Here is an 18,249-nt window from a genome sequence, read left to right on the forward strand (position 1 = left end):
CGGAACGGGGACAAGAAGAGCGAGAGAGGCAAGATGTTGGTTTCATGACGAGCCTTCAGTGACTGCGATTAACTCGCATACCGTGAACATCGACCGGGTATATTCAAAAACTCAACCCAAGTGCCACGCATTTGTATAAACACTTCCCAATGCAGAGGCCTTCTTTTGCCTTCCAGAGAGCCTTCTGTATTTTCACAATGTGCAGACTTTCAGACACTACAAAAAAAAAAAAAAGTATTTGCTAAAAGAAGTCTACACCAGAGAAACAATATGAAACAATCCTATTTGGAATGGTTATTTAGAAATAAGAATGCCAACATAGTGGTGAGAGTTTTTTGGACTCGCAGATCTACAATATGTTTTATTTGCAATAGCACTGTGCGTTCAAACCTCAGGCTATACAGTAGACTTTACACCGATCTGATTGGCTGGATTGGGATCGGCCAATATTTAGCACTTTCGGATGTAATTTGCCCGACAGACGTCATTGATCAAAAAATAAGACATTACATGTTATAGTCAACTTAACATTGCTTTTATTGTACTTGTTCGAGGTAAATAAAAATAAAATAAAATACAATGTTTATCAGTGTTTTTTGAAGATTTTTTTGCGGTTTATGTATTCGTTTTTTCCCCATGCATTTAAATTGGCGTTAATTCGTGGGCCAGTCTCTATCCCCCACGAATGGCGGCAGCCAACTGTAGATATGGAAGTTATTTAAATATATATATATTGCTCTTATTTGAATTGATTTGGAGATCAGTTTTTTTTCAAACTCGCTAATCGCTATTTGGCTAAAAAATCCAGATTTTGCATCGGATCAGGACCCAAAATGCTTTGCTCTTGTTTATCAAATTTGAGGGAGAAGATGGGCCAGTGATGGCTTATTTTTTCACAGATCATATTTACTATGAACTACTGGCAGGTCATGACTACACAGTAAATGATGTAGAGTAAATTTGGCTCTACTTAGAGTGGGACCAAATAGACTCGATTTTAGAGTAATATTTACACTTTGAAGAGAGTTAAAAAAAAAAGAATTGAAAAAAAAAGTCACTCAAGGGTTGACAAATGAATTCACGACCTTCAGCTTGGAAGGCAGCCGATCTACTTTCTGAGCCACGCAGCTCCTGCTGTGTGCTAGTATATCACTCGTGTCAGCTGGACTCTTCCGAACTCCAACAGCTCCCCAAAAATGTGTTTGCTCCCCTCTTATAAGCAAACAGTAGGAGGGGCATAGCTCAGGTGGTAGTGTGGTAGTCTTGAAAGCTGAAGGTCATAAGTTCGTTCCTCAACCCTTGAGTGAATTTTATTTATTTATTTATTTATTTTAATTTTTTATTTTACTCTCTTTCAAGTGTAAATATTAGCCTACTCTCAAACTGAGTATTTGGTCCATCTCTAAATATAGTTCAATTGACTCTACATAATTTCCTGTGTATTTTAACAAATATGACAAACTCCCTCTTTAAATGCAAATTTCACGACAATACATGTTTTACTGTATTTTGGTAAGTTTGGGTCAAAATACAAAGTAACCCGAATAACAAACACGCAACTGCACATTACATATTACTATAATAATTTGCATGTTTTGTGCGCAGGCGCTGACTTCTCTCATCAGTTGCTTACATTTCTGCTCGGCATTCATAAAATGTGCATGCGCGCCAAAACAAATACACAACAGAGGGCTTGAGGCAGTTTGGGCAAAGGGGAGCAAAGCAGAGAAGTTTTGGAAAAGAAAGTGTTCTTCACACGTCGGTGATGAGATGAGATGATTGCTTTCTCAATCAGGGCATTCACTCTGAGCAGAGCAGAGTTTCTCTCCGTATTAAACTGTACATCAAACTGATAATGATTTCTGTTTGCATGCACATTTGCTTCCTTTTATAAGTAAGATGTGAAAGAATTAAATAAAAGCACGATGAATATTTCAACAAACAAAAACATGTTGATAAACAAGGCTGGAAAAAATAAGACAAAAAAAGCCTTCCATATGCTACGATACATCTTTAATGATCTCAAGTCTGCAAAAGAAAGCTTGGGATGACTCATGCATATTTCATCATCCACATGTGAAGCCTTCTCATTAGACCATCGCACCAGCAGCCTGGCGCGCATTACCTGGCCTTTGATTTCTATTATTATTTCAAATGATAAACCAAATCACATTCTTAATGAGTAACGGGGCCGCGCGGAGACGTTTGTTCGCGCTCGCTCTTCTGGCTGTTCTATTTCAAACCTGACCGGCTCGATGGTCTTAAATGCGTGTGAGAATGCTTCTGCTGTTTCTGCGGCCTGCTTGCGTTTTCACCACGTTTACACTTTAACAGTCAAGAGCAAAATCATCTCTTGAGGCTTTAGGCAAAAAAAAAAAAAATATATATATATATATATATATATATATATAATTCTGCTGTTAAAAGAGCCAGTGAAAGATGTCACTGAAAAACATAAAAATCTTAAAAAATATATATATATAATAAAAAATAAAGAAAAACAACAGTACTGTATTCATTTGGACCCCAGGAAATTTTTTTTTGCAGAAATGATACGATAAAACAATAAAAATTTACTTAAAAAAAAATTAGCAAGGTGTCCTGTATGCATGATGCAAACATTTAATAAATAGAATTTAAGATTCATTTAAACTACTTCTAACACACACAAAAAAAAGCATTTGTTGCACGTCCTGCCTAAGATGAGATTTTACCATGAAATACATTAATTTCAATCCTTTAGAAATGTTATTTATATTTATCCCAATTAAATATTTATCCTAAAAATGCATACAATTAATGGCAATTTTCTATTCTTCTAATTTCTACTTCCTGTTTGCAAAACAGCCACAAGAGGGTGGCCGATACTGGTATCGACTATCGTCACGAGTACCGATACCTTTAAATAAGGCTGTGCATCGTTACTCGCCCATCCCTACTGGTGTTACTTGGTTTTCACCCAGTCCTGTTAAACCCTTTAGAATATTCCACAAGTCACATGGTCCACAGGAAATTGCATCATTCAGATCCTCTAAAGGTCATGGGAAGGCCAAGCGTAAGTTCACACATATATTTGATGATATTTTCATCATGACTTCTGGCGTCAATATATGTAGCGTCAGATTCAGAAAAAACACAAAAATGTACCGTATGTTTAACTCATTCACTGCCATAAATTCATTTAAAAAAAGATCATTAAAAATTCGGGGTGACAGGCGATTAACATTTTTAATCGTAATTAACTGCATGCCTTCACTAGTTAACTCACAATTAATCACAAATTTTATGTCTGTTCTAAATGTACAATAAAAAACATCTAGGTTTTCATACTCTTGTTAGCAACAGTGGAAAAAAAAGCTAAACAAATAGAAATAGTTCAAATTAATTTTTTACGTTTATAGCCGTCAATGGCAGTGAATGAGTTAATTTGAGAGAGTTAAAACATGCAAAACGGCTCAGATGAACTGAAAAGGCCCATGAGAAATACAAATGTAATATGAATTGTACTGGATATATTCAGACCTAATGGTGGCATTTATTTTGCTGTTGTTAAGCATTCCAGACGATACTTTGGTGCCACACACAGCAGCACTTCCAAAAATAGCAAAGCACAAAATGGAAGTGTTGCGTTTCATCCGTCTTTAGCCTGCAGAAGGCTGCAGGCGGAAATAATACACTCGCGCCGCTGTCAGCGCAGCCCACAGTTGGTTAATTTCATTTAGCATGCGCTCACTGTACAGAATGAATTGATTTCACTTTGTTTGCTTTTGACAAGCATGTTTATTGTGCAATGAAATGTGGAGTGGCGGAGGGCTGACAGTATCCATCAACGCGGGGCAATCTGCTGACTGCCGGGGCCAGATGAAGGTATTCATTAGCTCAGGAGCGCGCCGCTCACTCAGACAAGACAGCCAGTGTCTGCACCCAGGGAGCGCTCGCCGTAATTTACGATGCATCCCGGCCCATTACTCTATCACTGACACTGATTCAGCAATTTATATACTGGTGTGCATGCATATGGGCAGAGGTGAGCCGCTTATGGGGAGGGACAAAACAACTGCCTTCCATCAGCTCGTGCCACAGCCGTAGTTAAACGGCAAAGCGGCCACGTGACTTGCTCTACTGGAGGGAAGCCACATTGGGCGTTTTTCTTCCTCTTTTTTTCCTCACACCTCTTGTTACTGTCATGCAAATGCAGTCAAATAAAATCGTACCTTTACGCCGACGGCCTAAATCGCTAAGTTGGTCACAGTCCATTCCTGGATTCTGATTTGTTACTGAAATTTACTGAACTGATTGAATTATGCTGTGTTAAAAATTACACCCTCTTCACTATATACAGTGGATATAAAAAGTCTACACACCCCTGTTCAAATGAAAGGTTTTTGGGGGACCATTTAATAGTGGAATTTTTATTTATTTATATACTGTATATGTATAATAAAATCATAATATATTAATTTAATAATAATAAATTATGTAGAATATAAATAAATTAAACACATATAATAATAATAATAATAATAACAATAATAAAAATTAGAAATCATTAAATAAAATATTATTAAGTTTCCACTAATAATCTGATTTACACAATTTCAGACAAAGCAGTAAAAATGTATAAATAAATATAAAATGAACAAGTGAAAATTAGGAGGTTGCTCATAACTGGGATTTTGCTATGTTCAGAAATACCCAATCGCATTCCAACTCATGTTAAATGGAAGTCAGCGCAACTGCCACCCTTTAAAAGTGCCTGGGATTATTCCCAGTTCAAGTTCTGATGTTCGAGTAGGCTTTTCCTGTTTTCTTTTGCTTTCCAGCAGAACCCGGATGGATGTAGGGATAGAATAGTCTCCACATTAAAAACAACGCAATGCAAAGCAGACATGTTGAATTACAAATGATATTTAACTATTTAACATGTAAAAATTATTTTAAAATACATTCAATAAACATACTTAAGTGTAAATCCAAATCATCCAAATAAAGTTCAGATGTTCTAGTTGGCTTTTCCTGACATGTTTTTGCTTTCTGGCAAAATTTGGAATGTTTTAAGGTCCTCGGTCCAAAACACCCCCAAAGCATTATGCTTCACTATAGAGAAGGTGTTTTTTTTTGGGTGATGGCATCAACAATTTTAACCATGGTTTCATTGGATCCTAAGAAAAATCTCCCATACGTAGGAAACATGTTTAAAAGAGAGAGGATCATCAAACACCAACACTTGCTTCTAGCATGTACACAATCGTGAACCTATATCACATTGCATTGTCAGGTAATATATGAATGTATCAGACACAACCTGACATTAGCATCCTGTCTCATCAAATCCTTTCAATTCCCAACAAGCAATTTGCTGCAATATTGTTCCAATTTCTCCGCTTGAAGGTGACGACACAGCTCTGACATTTTGCCGATTGCGTTAAAGCACACATTGTCTTGGAGTGGTGGAGTGCGCTTAGGTGGATGTGTGATTGTGTAAATAAACACAGATGTTTAGCCAGCGGCGAGAGAGACGGGGTGATGCTTTAGTGGTGTTGTGGGGAGGATAACAAAGAGGGAGTGCTGCTTAATAGAATTTATTGTGATTCATGAGGCCCGTGGCTCACGTGCGACAGAGGGATATTACAGTCCCTTTTTAATTTGTCTCTCCTGTAAACCTTGCAGATGAACAGCATGAATTACAGTGAGGCAAAATGGCTTTATGTTTACGAGGGGAGGAGGAGCAGAATAAAAATGTTGGGAGGATAAAAGTGAAAGAAATAGAGCCCGTGGACTGCAGGCTCAGACTTGACCACGCACCCAGCAAGAGGGTAACATTGCTCCAGTCGTTCCCACCTCTTCGCACATCTGCTCCTCGGGCTGCCTTCGGGCACGCATGCTTGCTGTGTGGGGGAAAAAAAAGGCAGGCAGCCTTCTCCTTCATTTGCTGAGCATGGAGGAGTCAAAAGCCAACTTTTTCTCAAGTGTGCGTGACGTGGAAAGACGTCACACCAACATTTGACAGCTAGCTCTGCCAACACAGGCTCGGCTAAGAGAATTGGCTGGGGAGAATGAAGCCGCTATCGGGCAAACCTGTTGGGATGGCTGCTAACACCTCTGACTGCGGGCGTTTAGCGGCGACAATGAAGCCTCTCCCTCGGAGCGGGATCATGTTGGATTAATGTGTATGGGCAAACAGGACATGACATTCGGGGTGCAGGCTGCTGGAGGCAGAGCTCAAAGCATGCTAATTAAAGTGACACAAATTACGAGAGAGCTAAACCCCATTTAACATGTCAATCCCCCCTTTTTTCTTCATTAAAAATGTGTGTGTGCGTGGGTGTGTGTGTGTGTGTGTGTGTGTGTGTGTTCCCTCACTAACTTTACTACCACGTACAAACACACAGCCAACATGCATCAACATGTCACTTGTGCTTTTGTCCTGTCTATTGTATTGCCGTCTTTTCTTTCATAACATCCAGCTTTGCACGAAAGCATGCTGACTGACGCACATACAATTGCTTAGTCGAGGACATTCGATGCGATGTCTTGCCTAACCACAATGGTACTTTGACTTTTGAGTGCCACAACCCAAGTTTGTTTTCATTATGAGTCATTAGTAGGTCTTTTTTTATGTGCTTTGTGTTGCAAAAACTTTTGAGACTTTTGGCTTGATTAGACTTTAAAACCACTAAAAATATATAAATATATATTGAGTTTTTACAATACATTCTACAATGCAAATTATAGTGTTTTGGGGCCTCATATGAAATTATTGGAATTTAATTCATTTAATGGAAACAATTGTTTTATTATACAAATTAAATGAGCTATAAGCTTATTTATGGAATGGATGAAGTCCGTAAGTCAAGGTAGCATTGTTAAGAGAATCACAATGATCAATTCTTTGATCGCTATTGACATTTTATTTAGGGCCTAACCAATAATTGGCCAGCCAATTTGATCAGTCGCTCTTTTAAAATCTGCAGAAATAGGCAAGAAATTAACTGACTGTTTTTCTTTATTATTCTTTTTTTTCTTTTTCTTTTTTAACACATTCCATCATAAGACAAAGATAATGATTTCCAGAAAACGATGGCCAATTTTTGCAGGCTTTTTCTTTGTTGTTAAGATATATTTTAAAGACAAGTTTTTTGTTGTTGTTTTTTTGTGCATATTATTAAAATTAATCGTGGGTTTTTAAATGAATGATTTATAAATGGGAATGTCAACCACCCAAATTTTTGGGGACAACAAAATGTTCTATGCAGCCCCACTAGTCTAAATATGGCATTTTGGTTAATATTGTGTTAGTGGAATATGAGTTAAGCAGCAAAATCCAGCCGTTTTTATCCAAAGGCGACCATTTTGCCACTTGCTGTTGACTGAAGAAGACATCACTATTGCTAAGGTCTCAGGTAACAACCAATCACAGCACAGCTTCAGAAAACCGATGAGCCATGATTGCCTGAGCCCTGAGCAACATTGATGTCATCTTCAGTTGACAAAATGGCTGCCCCCTAAAATGAATAAAAATGGCTGGATTATCCTTCATAATTTATATTCTAAAAATGTAATATCAATCAGAATGTCATGTTCAGACCAGTGAGGTCACATATAACTGTTCAATGTTGACTCCCATTTTAATTTACCACAAGATGTTGCTAATAATACACACTGTCAATTTAAGATACAAGAAAAAAGGTTATTCATTTTATATTTAATTTAATTTAACATCTGATTAATCTGTTATCAGAATTTTATTCTGCCAAATATCGGAGTTGGCATGGGCCTCTAAAAATCCTTATCCGTAGGGCCCTCATTTTATTTATATGTTATGTCTCAATTGCTTTCAGACACGATTAATCAACAATCAATTCTGCCTGTTAGTTCTATGGACCAAGTGGGCAATTTGCGCTGTGATGAATGATTAGTATGCCCATGCCGACTAAGCCTTCCTGCGCAATAAAAACCCGAGCTGAAATCCCACGGCCTCACTGAGCAAAAGAAAAACAACAACAAATCGTCTTCAAACAATTACATTTGGAAAGGCTCCAAGCACCCGCTGTACACAAAGACGACACCAATCACGGCAACAATAACGCAATCTTGTCTTCTTTTCTTCCAATTCCACGAGGACCTTTGTGAGGCATGTTCACATCATTGCACTAGACTTTTACGTTCATTCAGTTTACAGCTTTCAACTCAATGATGACACACACACACACGCACACACACAAGTTCAGCAAGTCATCGATGCCACAAAAGCTCCGCGGCCTAATGTTTTTATCAGAGCAAATAAAAAAGTGGTGAGATCACGCGCGTGACTCGTGGCTTTGTAAAATGAAGGGAATCCTATCCCTTTTCCATACCTCGGCCACCGCTTTCCAGTCTGCGCCGTTGCTCCGCGCTTTGCAAATATTAGCTTAAGCAACTTAAAGCCTCCTGTGAAGCGTTGTGATGACAGAGCGGCGCTTGCACACAGAGCCCGCTCAGTGCGGCCGCTCGCTTCTGGAGGGGGACCCGCATCACACTAAGGGGCTTTCACACCCTATGCAACGACTGGGAGGTACGCCGTGTAATTTTCCTCCTCATGAAAGTGTACTACTGAGGAACAAGTGTGCTCTCCATAAATCCCCTCTTCTGTCCGTGATCTGTTGAAACAACAGCTTCAAACTGTCACCCTCTTCTCCCCCCACATCTGGATGACTTTTGACCAGAAAATAACTTAATCATAGCTTTTGTCAATAATTAAAGAGCACATGCAACTGCATTTAGCTGGATGCTTGTATATATCAAGCCAGGGAACGACCGGTTCAAGATCTTTACAAGAAGGGTTTGAGGAGTAAAAATGTTGTGAGTAGAGTTAACACTTTGTGGTTCACATCATAAAATCCTGATCCCCATCAATCAACAATGTGTGCTTTGCTCTTCCACCGTATTCACAGTGTTGATGGTGTATTTTGAGTCATGCCTGCTAGCCCGGCTCCCAGCCTTCTCCCTCTGGGAACGGGACCTCTCCTCTCCTTTGACCCCGGCCTGCTCCTATAATCCGTAGCCCAGTGGGAACGCTGACGGGAGGCGTCTGGCTCGTGAGCCTTTCCCTTGGCCCCGTAAAGGAATTAAAAGGGCACAACTGCCCTGGTGTGTTCTCCTTGTCAGCCCTGCCTGACTCCAGCATCGCTCCAAAGGGAAGACTCCCACTGGGAGAATGAGCACGAGAAGCGCCAGCCGTACGTACTCTTGTGAGGATGACTTCTCTCTGTGTCTCGCATGTGCAACATCAATTAATAGGCACCTCTCAAATTTTAGGGATAGTACTCACATTAAAATTTGCACAAAAGTCAAAATGTGGAAAAGGCAGAAAATGTCCAAAGTTTGGGGATCAATTCACACAAAATAGCTTAAGTGCAACGGTGTCTATATTGCAAAGTAGAATTGACTATTGTCCGCATAAAACAGCATAAACAAGGTTAAATAATTTATTCTACCTTAGATAATTTAATATAACCTTTCACTGCTTGTTAGAACATATCACAATGCATTTCAATCTCTTTAGTGTACAACTGGTATGCCCCTTACGATGATAATGAGATAACGTGGTCAGTTGCTATGCAGTTGCTATGTGCCTATATTAGTCACTCCTAGTTTTGTCTAGTCACTCTAATTTTGTCATATAGGCTTTTATTCTGTCATATAGAATTGTGTATTTCCCTCACGAGAGTTACTGAATGACACTTTTGTCAGCACGTGGAGGTTTCCTCACCTCACGTGACACCAACGGTAACAAACTTAACACGTATTAAGCCCACTACAGTAGCCATGCGGCCACAATTTACTCCCTGGCAGTCAACACGCAGACTGGCTAACGGTTTACCATTTATAGTCATTGAGTAACTCCCACGGCAATCACCAGGCAGATACTTGTACTTCCGGAGGGTGCGAAAATAATACCTGCACCTCATATGCATATATTTAATTGTTTAAAAATGTAAAATACAATTTTTTACCAATTGATGAGGTAATCGCTAGATTATAAAAATAAAAATAAATACCTGATAGCCCCACTAAATTTCATTTTCAATTTTCAATTTCAACCAGGACACTGCCGATGTCATTAGCCGATGTGGTGTTGAGTGTGTGTGATGCCACTTGAAGATGTTGAGTTGCATTGTCCTGAGAAATATCTCTCCTCCTCCCCTGAGACACTCTGAGGTATCAAACATGAGTCACAACCATTTTCTTCTTTGCGCTAGCTCTCAAGTGCCATGGAAACAGCCACAAATATTTATGCCGGACAAACACCGGTGCTGTGTGCGTACCGCTTGCTCCTGTGAAGAAGCCAGGGCCACAAAGAGAGGTGACGCTTTGTCACTATGGTGCAAGCAACATTGACTCTCCTGTGCCCAAGACCTCAAACAAGCACAACAGCAGTGGGAGTCCAAGCTTGGAGAAAAGCCAGCTTTGTCCTAAGGTGCCCGCGTCCTCCAGCTCACCTACCTGTGAAAACCTGCACTCCTTTGGAGCTGCAGTCAGCCCAGCCCCCACACGTCTACCAAGCACTCAATTCTACATCAGTCCCGCCAACGTCGGTCACTAAGATGTTCGTATTTGACATGTTTGGTTGGGTTCAAACAGACTATTGTTTTTTTATCATACCTCAAATAAAAGTATGCTCTTACCATCAAGATCCTCAGGCCTGGTGAGGTCAATGACTCTGCGGCCAATCTTCCCGTCCTCACCCAGCTTGCTGAGGTGGTGCCCGAGTCCTTCAAAATGGGCCCTTTCCTGCAAATGAAGAACATATATTCAGGAATCGCACAACATATTACAGTGATGGTGTTGTAAAAAGACCATTTAAGTGGAAGTCAACCTTAAACATTTTTGGACAATAATATGTTTATGTGACCTTACTAGTTTAAACATGACATTCTGATTATTATTACATTTGTGGAATAAGAGTTATGAAGCAAAATCCAGTCATTTTTAGCCATCTTGAAAATGACATCAATGTTGCTCAGGGCTCAGGCAATGACAAATCACAGCTCACATGTTGCTGAAGCTACGCTGTGATTGGCTGTTACCTGAGACCTGAGCAATATTGATGTACTTCAGTCAACAACAAATGGCAAAACGGCCGCCCGCTGAGATGGATTTTGTTGCTTAACTCATATTCCACTATTTGAATATTAACCAGAAAACCATATTTCGATTAGTGGGGATGCATAGAACATATTGTTGTCCCAAAACTATTTTTGAGTTGACTTCCCCTTAACCCGAGCTTGTGGTGTGTCAACAGTAAAGCAGTGGAGCACAAAAGGGCCACGGGTTATTGGAAATCGATTTATTTAGTGATCTGAGCACCCACGGGGTCGTGGCTCTCTTTGCAGCACTGAGATTTTCTCCTGTCATCGTCTCCTTACAAGCCGTCTCCTGCTCGACAGCACACAGAGCTCCGCCGCCATCATTTATTCAGCATTTCCCCGTTTGCCGTGTCGCCTCTTGAGTTCCGATTAAACTTGGCACGGCGTTGTACTTGACGCACAATGAAACCCTGTCATTCAACGCGCCGTGACAATATTAAATGTCATGTCCATGTGCATTTCCAGAATAAAATAACAGCCTTTGAATAGTTGATGCACATTACACTTAATGTATTATGCAAGGGGGAGAGTGCCGACTGCCGCCGGCGCCATTGTTGAATGACCTACTTCTTTAGTGAATAGACAGGGTTTTAGCAAGAGACTGTCTCGTTCTCCAAAGACTCAAGTAGAAGATGGACACTTTGACTCTGCATGATACAAAGAATCCTCTCGTCTTCCCTTCCATCCAGCTTTAGTTTGGATCACACTGAAAGGCAGGCATGTCGCCGCCAGTCTAAATAACAGTATTTGTTTTACTCCCTCTGCCAACGATGAGTTGACACATTGACCTCTGCTACTTGTGTCAAAACTGAGACTCAGGTAGAGTCCCGACACAATGTTAACGCCTCCCCTGCTGCACACTCACACACAAATGAAACTTTAAGCCCCTTAAACGGCTATTTATTTCTTATAAAAAAACATTGCCAAAAAAGTGTTGTTTGGGGGGAAGCTGGAAAGGATTAACTGTATTTCCATTCACATCAATGGGGAAAGATAATTTGAGATGAAATTAAATCTGTATCTCGAAGCACCACTATATTCGATTTTAACATTGATAATTTGTCTTTTTATATCTTTACCAACATTTGTGGCAACCTGAGTGATTGTGCACTTGTGGCTCTTTGCTTACAAAAGTGTTTTTAAATGATGACATATGAACACTTTGTAATGCAAAGATTAAGTGTGCTACCCTGTTTACAGCAGCGCACGCATGCCGTATCGTATTCATCAGCCGGCTATATGATTACTCTTAATGAAAGAAGCGAGCGGCCCGCTGACAAAGTGACTGATGTTTGATTAGCTGGGCGGGCAATGGGCTGCTTCAAATGCGACTTGGACAGTCGGTGTTCACGGGTGCTGTGTCTCTGTAATAAAGTCGTCATGTCGTTCCTCCCGTGTGCTTGGTTGGTCCCTTTCCATCAATCAAGTCCTTTTATAAACTCATGATCATTAAGCATCACGTTGGGCCGGGGAGCTCAGCGAGAACAGGGACCGTCCATCAGTAAGTTTCATTAAAGACCACATAAAGCAAATTCAGAGATTTGTTTCTAAATACATTATACATGTTTGAAGATCATTGCTGAAAACATGCAAAGACAGAAAACGATGTAGGATTTAATTATTGAGGTACAGCGTTAAAATGTTTTTCACCATTTCAGTTTCTCTGCAGTCCACATTAAATCCAAACTTAAGCAGTCATAACGTGCAACTGTGACGCACAGCTCGTCAACTAGCTACTGTATACCTCGCAATTGCATCTTCCCGTCAGATAGTCCACCATGTCCGCTTTAGAGCGCCTCATTGTTGGCCATGAATGTGCACGCTATGGACCGGCATAGTCACTTTAGAACGCCTCGTTGTTACCGCATGGAAAAACCTTGCAACGACTCGGTGGGATATGTTTCAGCCACCACAGACTCTAAGCCGATTAATTTGATTAAAAAAAAAAAAAGTCATGTACAATTAATATCTTTTGAAGTTATCAAATTAATTCTGGACAAAATATTAACTTTTTACGGCTGAAAATGGCTCAATGAGTGAATTCTCCATTTGACAACACTCTTCTCTGTGGTTTGTTAAATTTAGAAAACATTTACAGTATTTTCACTTTACAGGGACTTTAACAAGCAGCTGAGTCCCATGATTAAATTGTGCATCAGCACTTTGTTTTGTCTCATGCATCCGACACAAAACATGCTTTATGGCAGCCTACGTTTTTATACTTCATGTGAAGGTCTAGCCAGTGTAACTTTCCTACCCTTCCCGTGCTTGATATGCTAATTATCATCATGCTGCCAGTGCAATATGGAAGCACAAATTTCCATAAAATGTTATATACTGTGCATAATATACTTATTGGTTATACGTGTGGTAATTTATGACCGCACAGCATCAGGGTTTTGTTTTAAACCTTGAAAATATTCACTGAACTAATGCTTCTTTATTGCCCACGCATCAAGTGCTGTGATAAATTAATGGCACTTTTATTATTTTATAGTGTCATTAAATTTTTACTGATCACTCTGATACAGAGGAGTAGCAAAGGACACGCAGTATTGAGGGAGGCGCAGCAGTCTGTCTTGCCAGAGAGAAGAAGAAGAAGAAGAAGAAGAGCCCAGCAGTATTTTGCTGACGCAAAAGATATCTCGGAGAAGGAGCGGCTCGTGTGATTTTCGTGTTAAAAATAATAACAACAAAAAGGTAGACCGGAAGAATAACTGATGAGAGGAGGTGACGTTAAAAAGACGGGAAACAAAAGCTAAAAGTGAACACTTTTATCACTTTCACATTGACCACGAGCGCTGGCACGCAACCAAATTCCAAAATGACTTCAGCATGTCTCGCTCCACCCCGATGCAACTCTGTTCACAATAGCACATTATCATCTGCTTGTTTTGAAAACATTTGTTGGTTGCAGAGCACAAGACGTGCGTCACAGAGGAAGCGAGATGAGGAGGAATAGAAGTTGTCGGGTGCAAGGAAGCCAAAAGGAGCTCTTGTCAGTGCTGTAACGAGAGCTTTCATCTGGCAAACCGCACAACATGTGCTGCTCTGCCCACAGGGTGTATTCTGGGCAAAAGGCGGGTGGCGGACGGCCCTGTGCATTGTGCGTACTCCTGCCCTATATTTAAGCAACGCGCTGCCAATACTGACACTCCTTCAGACCCTTTGTAAATAGCTCCAGGCTTATAGGCAAAGCCATATGGCTCGAAATTGTTCAAATACAGATGAAAGGAAAACAAACACGAGTGGGCTAAACTATGGTGCAGATCGGCAAGGGTTTCGTTCATAATCTCAATACATATTGAGAGCAATGTTTCTCAAACTTTTCACAACAACTACCACCTCTAAATACTTTGCTCCCAGGGTATCACCATAATGACCAACAATCAAATACAGAAAGCCCAAGTGTTCATCAACAAAGTAGGCGTTTATTCCTAGGAATGCATAGGCCGTTTAATAATATTATCATAAATCACTGTAACATTATGCACAGTTTGAAAATGAGTGCTTAAATATAGGTGGGAAAGACTGTACTTAAATAATGAGCGGCGCTTAGTACTCATACTCTTAATTTAATCGGTCACATGTACTCAAGTAACATTTGAGATGAACTGTACTCAACAATTTGCGCAGAATTTTATTGTATAATATATTTTAATACTTTATTTCTTTATGCATTCATTCATTCATTTGCTATGAAAACATATTTACTCTCACTCAAGTAATTATTTGGAGGACTACTTTTTACTTTTACTTGAGTCCTATTATTCTAAATCAACAGTACTCTTATTTGAGTAAAATTGTTGGCTACTCTATCCAACTCTGTTAAGGAGTCAAATAAAATGTAATGCATTTTAAATAAGTTTAGAGATTGGGCAAAAATAAATTGAATAAAATGAAAAATATTAAATTTTTTGCATATATGAAGAGTTTTGAACATTTATGTGGTTAAAAATGTGAAAACAAAAGACTGAATTTATCTTTTGAAATTAATTTAAAAAAACAAGAAATAAAATTACTTTAACGTATTGCACAATTTGAAAATTTTATTCAGAGATTCTTTGGGTAGAAAACTTTGAGAATCACAAAATCTCTCTATGTCGGTTATTTTGCGAAGGTGTTAGCAAACCTTATTTTCCCGTGTCGCGTTTATTTTAAGTGTTTCATCAAACAGCTAATCACATGCTCCTTGTATCGCACTATTTAAGTAACATAGCCAGCCTAAACTTTAACCTGATCTGCATTTACCAAAAAGGGGGCTTAAGCTGTGTAAGAGAAGCCGAGCTAATCCATCTCTGGGGTTTGTTTAAAAATCAAACATACCTAACTGGAGGTTGGCCTAGAACAAATACATTGCCAAGTCAGGACAGTGTCTCCAGTGGACAACTAACTAAGATTGGACACTTGAAATGTGCATTGTCAGGTTTGTGTAAGTGCTGGACAAAACAAAAATGAAGTTAATTATATGAAGCTGGCTTTGCAATTTGCTTCAGCAAAATATTTATCAAGCAAAACCGCTCAGATTCACTTATGCCAACTGCACTTTTGGTCATATAAAAAAAGTATGGTTCATGCAATGAATGCTGTGCTTAGAAATCTCTGTAAAATCAGACAGTCGGATTATCCGCAATTTGGAAACTATGGCTAAAATTTCAGCAATGTTTTCTTTCATGAGAAAATAACACAATCACATTTCCATAAATGCAACCTTTAACAGCTGCAGAACCCGAAACAGCCACTTAAGTTTGATAATGTGCTGAAGTGGCTCCGGTAGTACGGCACACCTGGTGTGAGGCAAGTTGAAGGCTTGGTGACCACAATTTGGAGTCTGGTGGATCGCGTTTCAGTCATCAGTGTGGTCTGCGGCCCTCAAAAGACGTCTCAACAGTCGGTTGGAGACAAAGGCTTCGCTGCGCTCATCTGGTTTGTATTTTGATCCTAACCAGTTGCCATGTTATTTATAATCCTGCAGCTTTCCAGTAGTTTTTGTGAGTTTTGAGCCATTTCAACATTAAGCATATCCAGCCACGCGGAAAACCCGCAGTTCCTTTCATGCCGACTGTTGCTCTCTTTTTTAACCCGCAGCTCTGCCTTTGTTAGGGCTAATGCAGGCGGCAGCAGAATCAACAGTAGCAGCCGCAAAAGCTTGGCATCTGTTTCCATGCTAGTTGTCTTCAACGTCGCATTGGAGGAGACATGACAGAATATTTCTCTTGCGTGTACGCTGCGAGGGCATCACCTCATTTGTTAATAACGGAAAGGCTTTTGATTAAATGAAGTGGCCTAAATTGTGTAAGAGAAGGGAGCTATAGTTTTCTGGGCTTGCTGCCAATTTGGCATTTATTGTTTGTTTTGTAATAAAAGAATATAGTAGCATTATTCAGGATGAATTATTTTGATGTTTTTTGTTTGAAAGAAAAGTCAAACTTTTAGTCTGAAAAAGTCACTAAAGGGTCCTTAATGCAAATGTAATTATTTGTATGTTGTTTATTGTTGATATTGCATTCTGGAAATTACTACATAATATATTTGTCAGGATATGAACAACTTGAACAACACTGTACTACTTTTTTCAGATCGAGTACATTTACTTGTCTTGCAATTGTGATGAAAATGTGTTTTATTTTAAACAATTATTATTATTATTATTATTATTTTATATATTTTTAAAAACATTTCTATTTGTATATATTTTTTTATTTTTGTATTATTCTTTTTAGAATATTTTTTTTCCCCATTTCCTTTTATTGTTTATGTGAAAGGGACAATGCGCATTGATGAACACTGGTACAACACTTGCGTAAATGTGGTGATGTTTAGATGCAACAAATTTACATTTCGTAGTCCCAAGACAGAAAACATAAAACGACTTGACATTTTAACATCCAAGTGCATGATCTTCTAACGATACTGCCACACAGTTTTCCTACATTCAGCCTGATGCACAAGGCATTTCAGTTATTTGCTGTCTCGGTCCGTACACTAGTTGGCACTATGTAAAAAGAATACATACGGCAGATAAAGTAGACAAAGAAGAAAAAGAGACAAAGAAGAATGTAAATCGGTGGGTATATGAGTCGGAATATGGATGTCATGTTACTGCTGTATGCTAACAACAAAATAAAGTGAGTCAAAAGAAATGCAAGGTCGCTATTTGAGAATGCCACAATGTTGTCGGTGTTCATCATAAAGTATCATTGACATAGTATTGGAGCATTTTATTGAGAAGTCCTTTCGTCAACAAAACATGATTGGACAATTAAGCCAATGTATTTAAACTGCAACCATAGACTATGAACAATCGTTTGTGGCCACATCTTTTGTCATGTGTCCTTTTTGGGGAGCATAATTTAACATTCTTTGTCTTGTCGGTCAGAAATTCACCATGTAAAATAACAGTTGAAAAAATGGTGGTGCCGGTACCGCCAAATTACCCGACCAAAACGTGGCCTTCATGATTTGTTGGTACCAGATTAGAAGAAGCTAAATACTCTACGCCTGCTGGCACAATCCCATTTATTTGTATTCCTTTGGGAAACAATTGTGCATGTAATCGTCACAATGGCACTTGCTGGCCGTAGTCATAGTCTGGGAGCCGGGGGTAATCTAATTTGGATGGGCAAAGCCTTGTATGCCAAGGATTTACACTGCAGCTAAAACGCTTTGCTTTGCACTTTCCAAGACAGCGGTCGAAAAGGAGCAGAAAATTGCTTCCAGGGCGGCCGACCAGACAAGATTATATTCAAAGTCTTTGTGAAGGCTTTGCCTCAATAGAGCCCTGGCATCGCGAGCGCACGTGCACACACACACACATGCAGCCAGACGGGACCTGTGTAACCATTACAAGCAATAGGTTAAGAGAAGTGTAAGCTCCATCTGAATATTTACAGGTTGAGATTTAGATAGGGGAAATGGACAATTGTAGTCATCAATACTGAGGAGAGGAAGTGCTCTAGGGCAGAAAGGCCACTTCAATAGGTTAATACTGCCCTTTCACCTTTTGATTCCAGCAAAGAACATGTCAGCACAGGAATACATTTTATCGCACAAGAACTCCTGGGTCATCACAAAGGCAAATGCTAACAAATGCTAACGTTTATACTCTTAGTTTGTGAAG

At 39.5% G+C, this 18,249-nt stretch overlaps 1 protein-coding gene across 4 annotated transcripts in view; it reads right to left on the reverse strand.

Annotated features, from left to right (window-relative positions):
• Positions 1 to 18,249, reverse strand: part of sox6 (SRY-box transcription factor 6) — a 158,724-nt gene that overhangs the window by 9,968 nt on the left and 130,507 nt on the right. For all 4 annotated transcript variants that reach the window (XM_086071359.1, XM_086071361.1, XM_086071360.1 and 1 more), the window contains one exon: positions 10,668 to 10,773. In XM_086071359.1, coding sequence (XP_085927485.1) covers positions 10,668 to 10,773 — 106 coding nt within the window. The remainder of the gene's footprint in view (positions 1 to 10,667; positions 10,774 to 18,249) is intronic.

Source organism: Leptonotus elevatus, chromosome 3 (assembly GCF_054856555.1).
Source record: "Leptonotus elevatus isolate MCC_2025b chromosome 3, RoL_Lele_1.0, whole genome shotgun sequence".
NCBI lineage: Eukaryota > Metazoa > Chordata > Actinopteri > Syngnathiformes > Syngnathidae > Leptonotus > Leptonotus elevatus.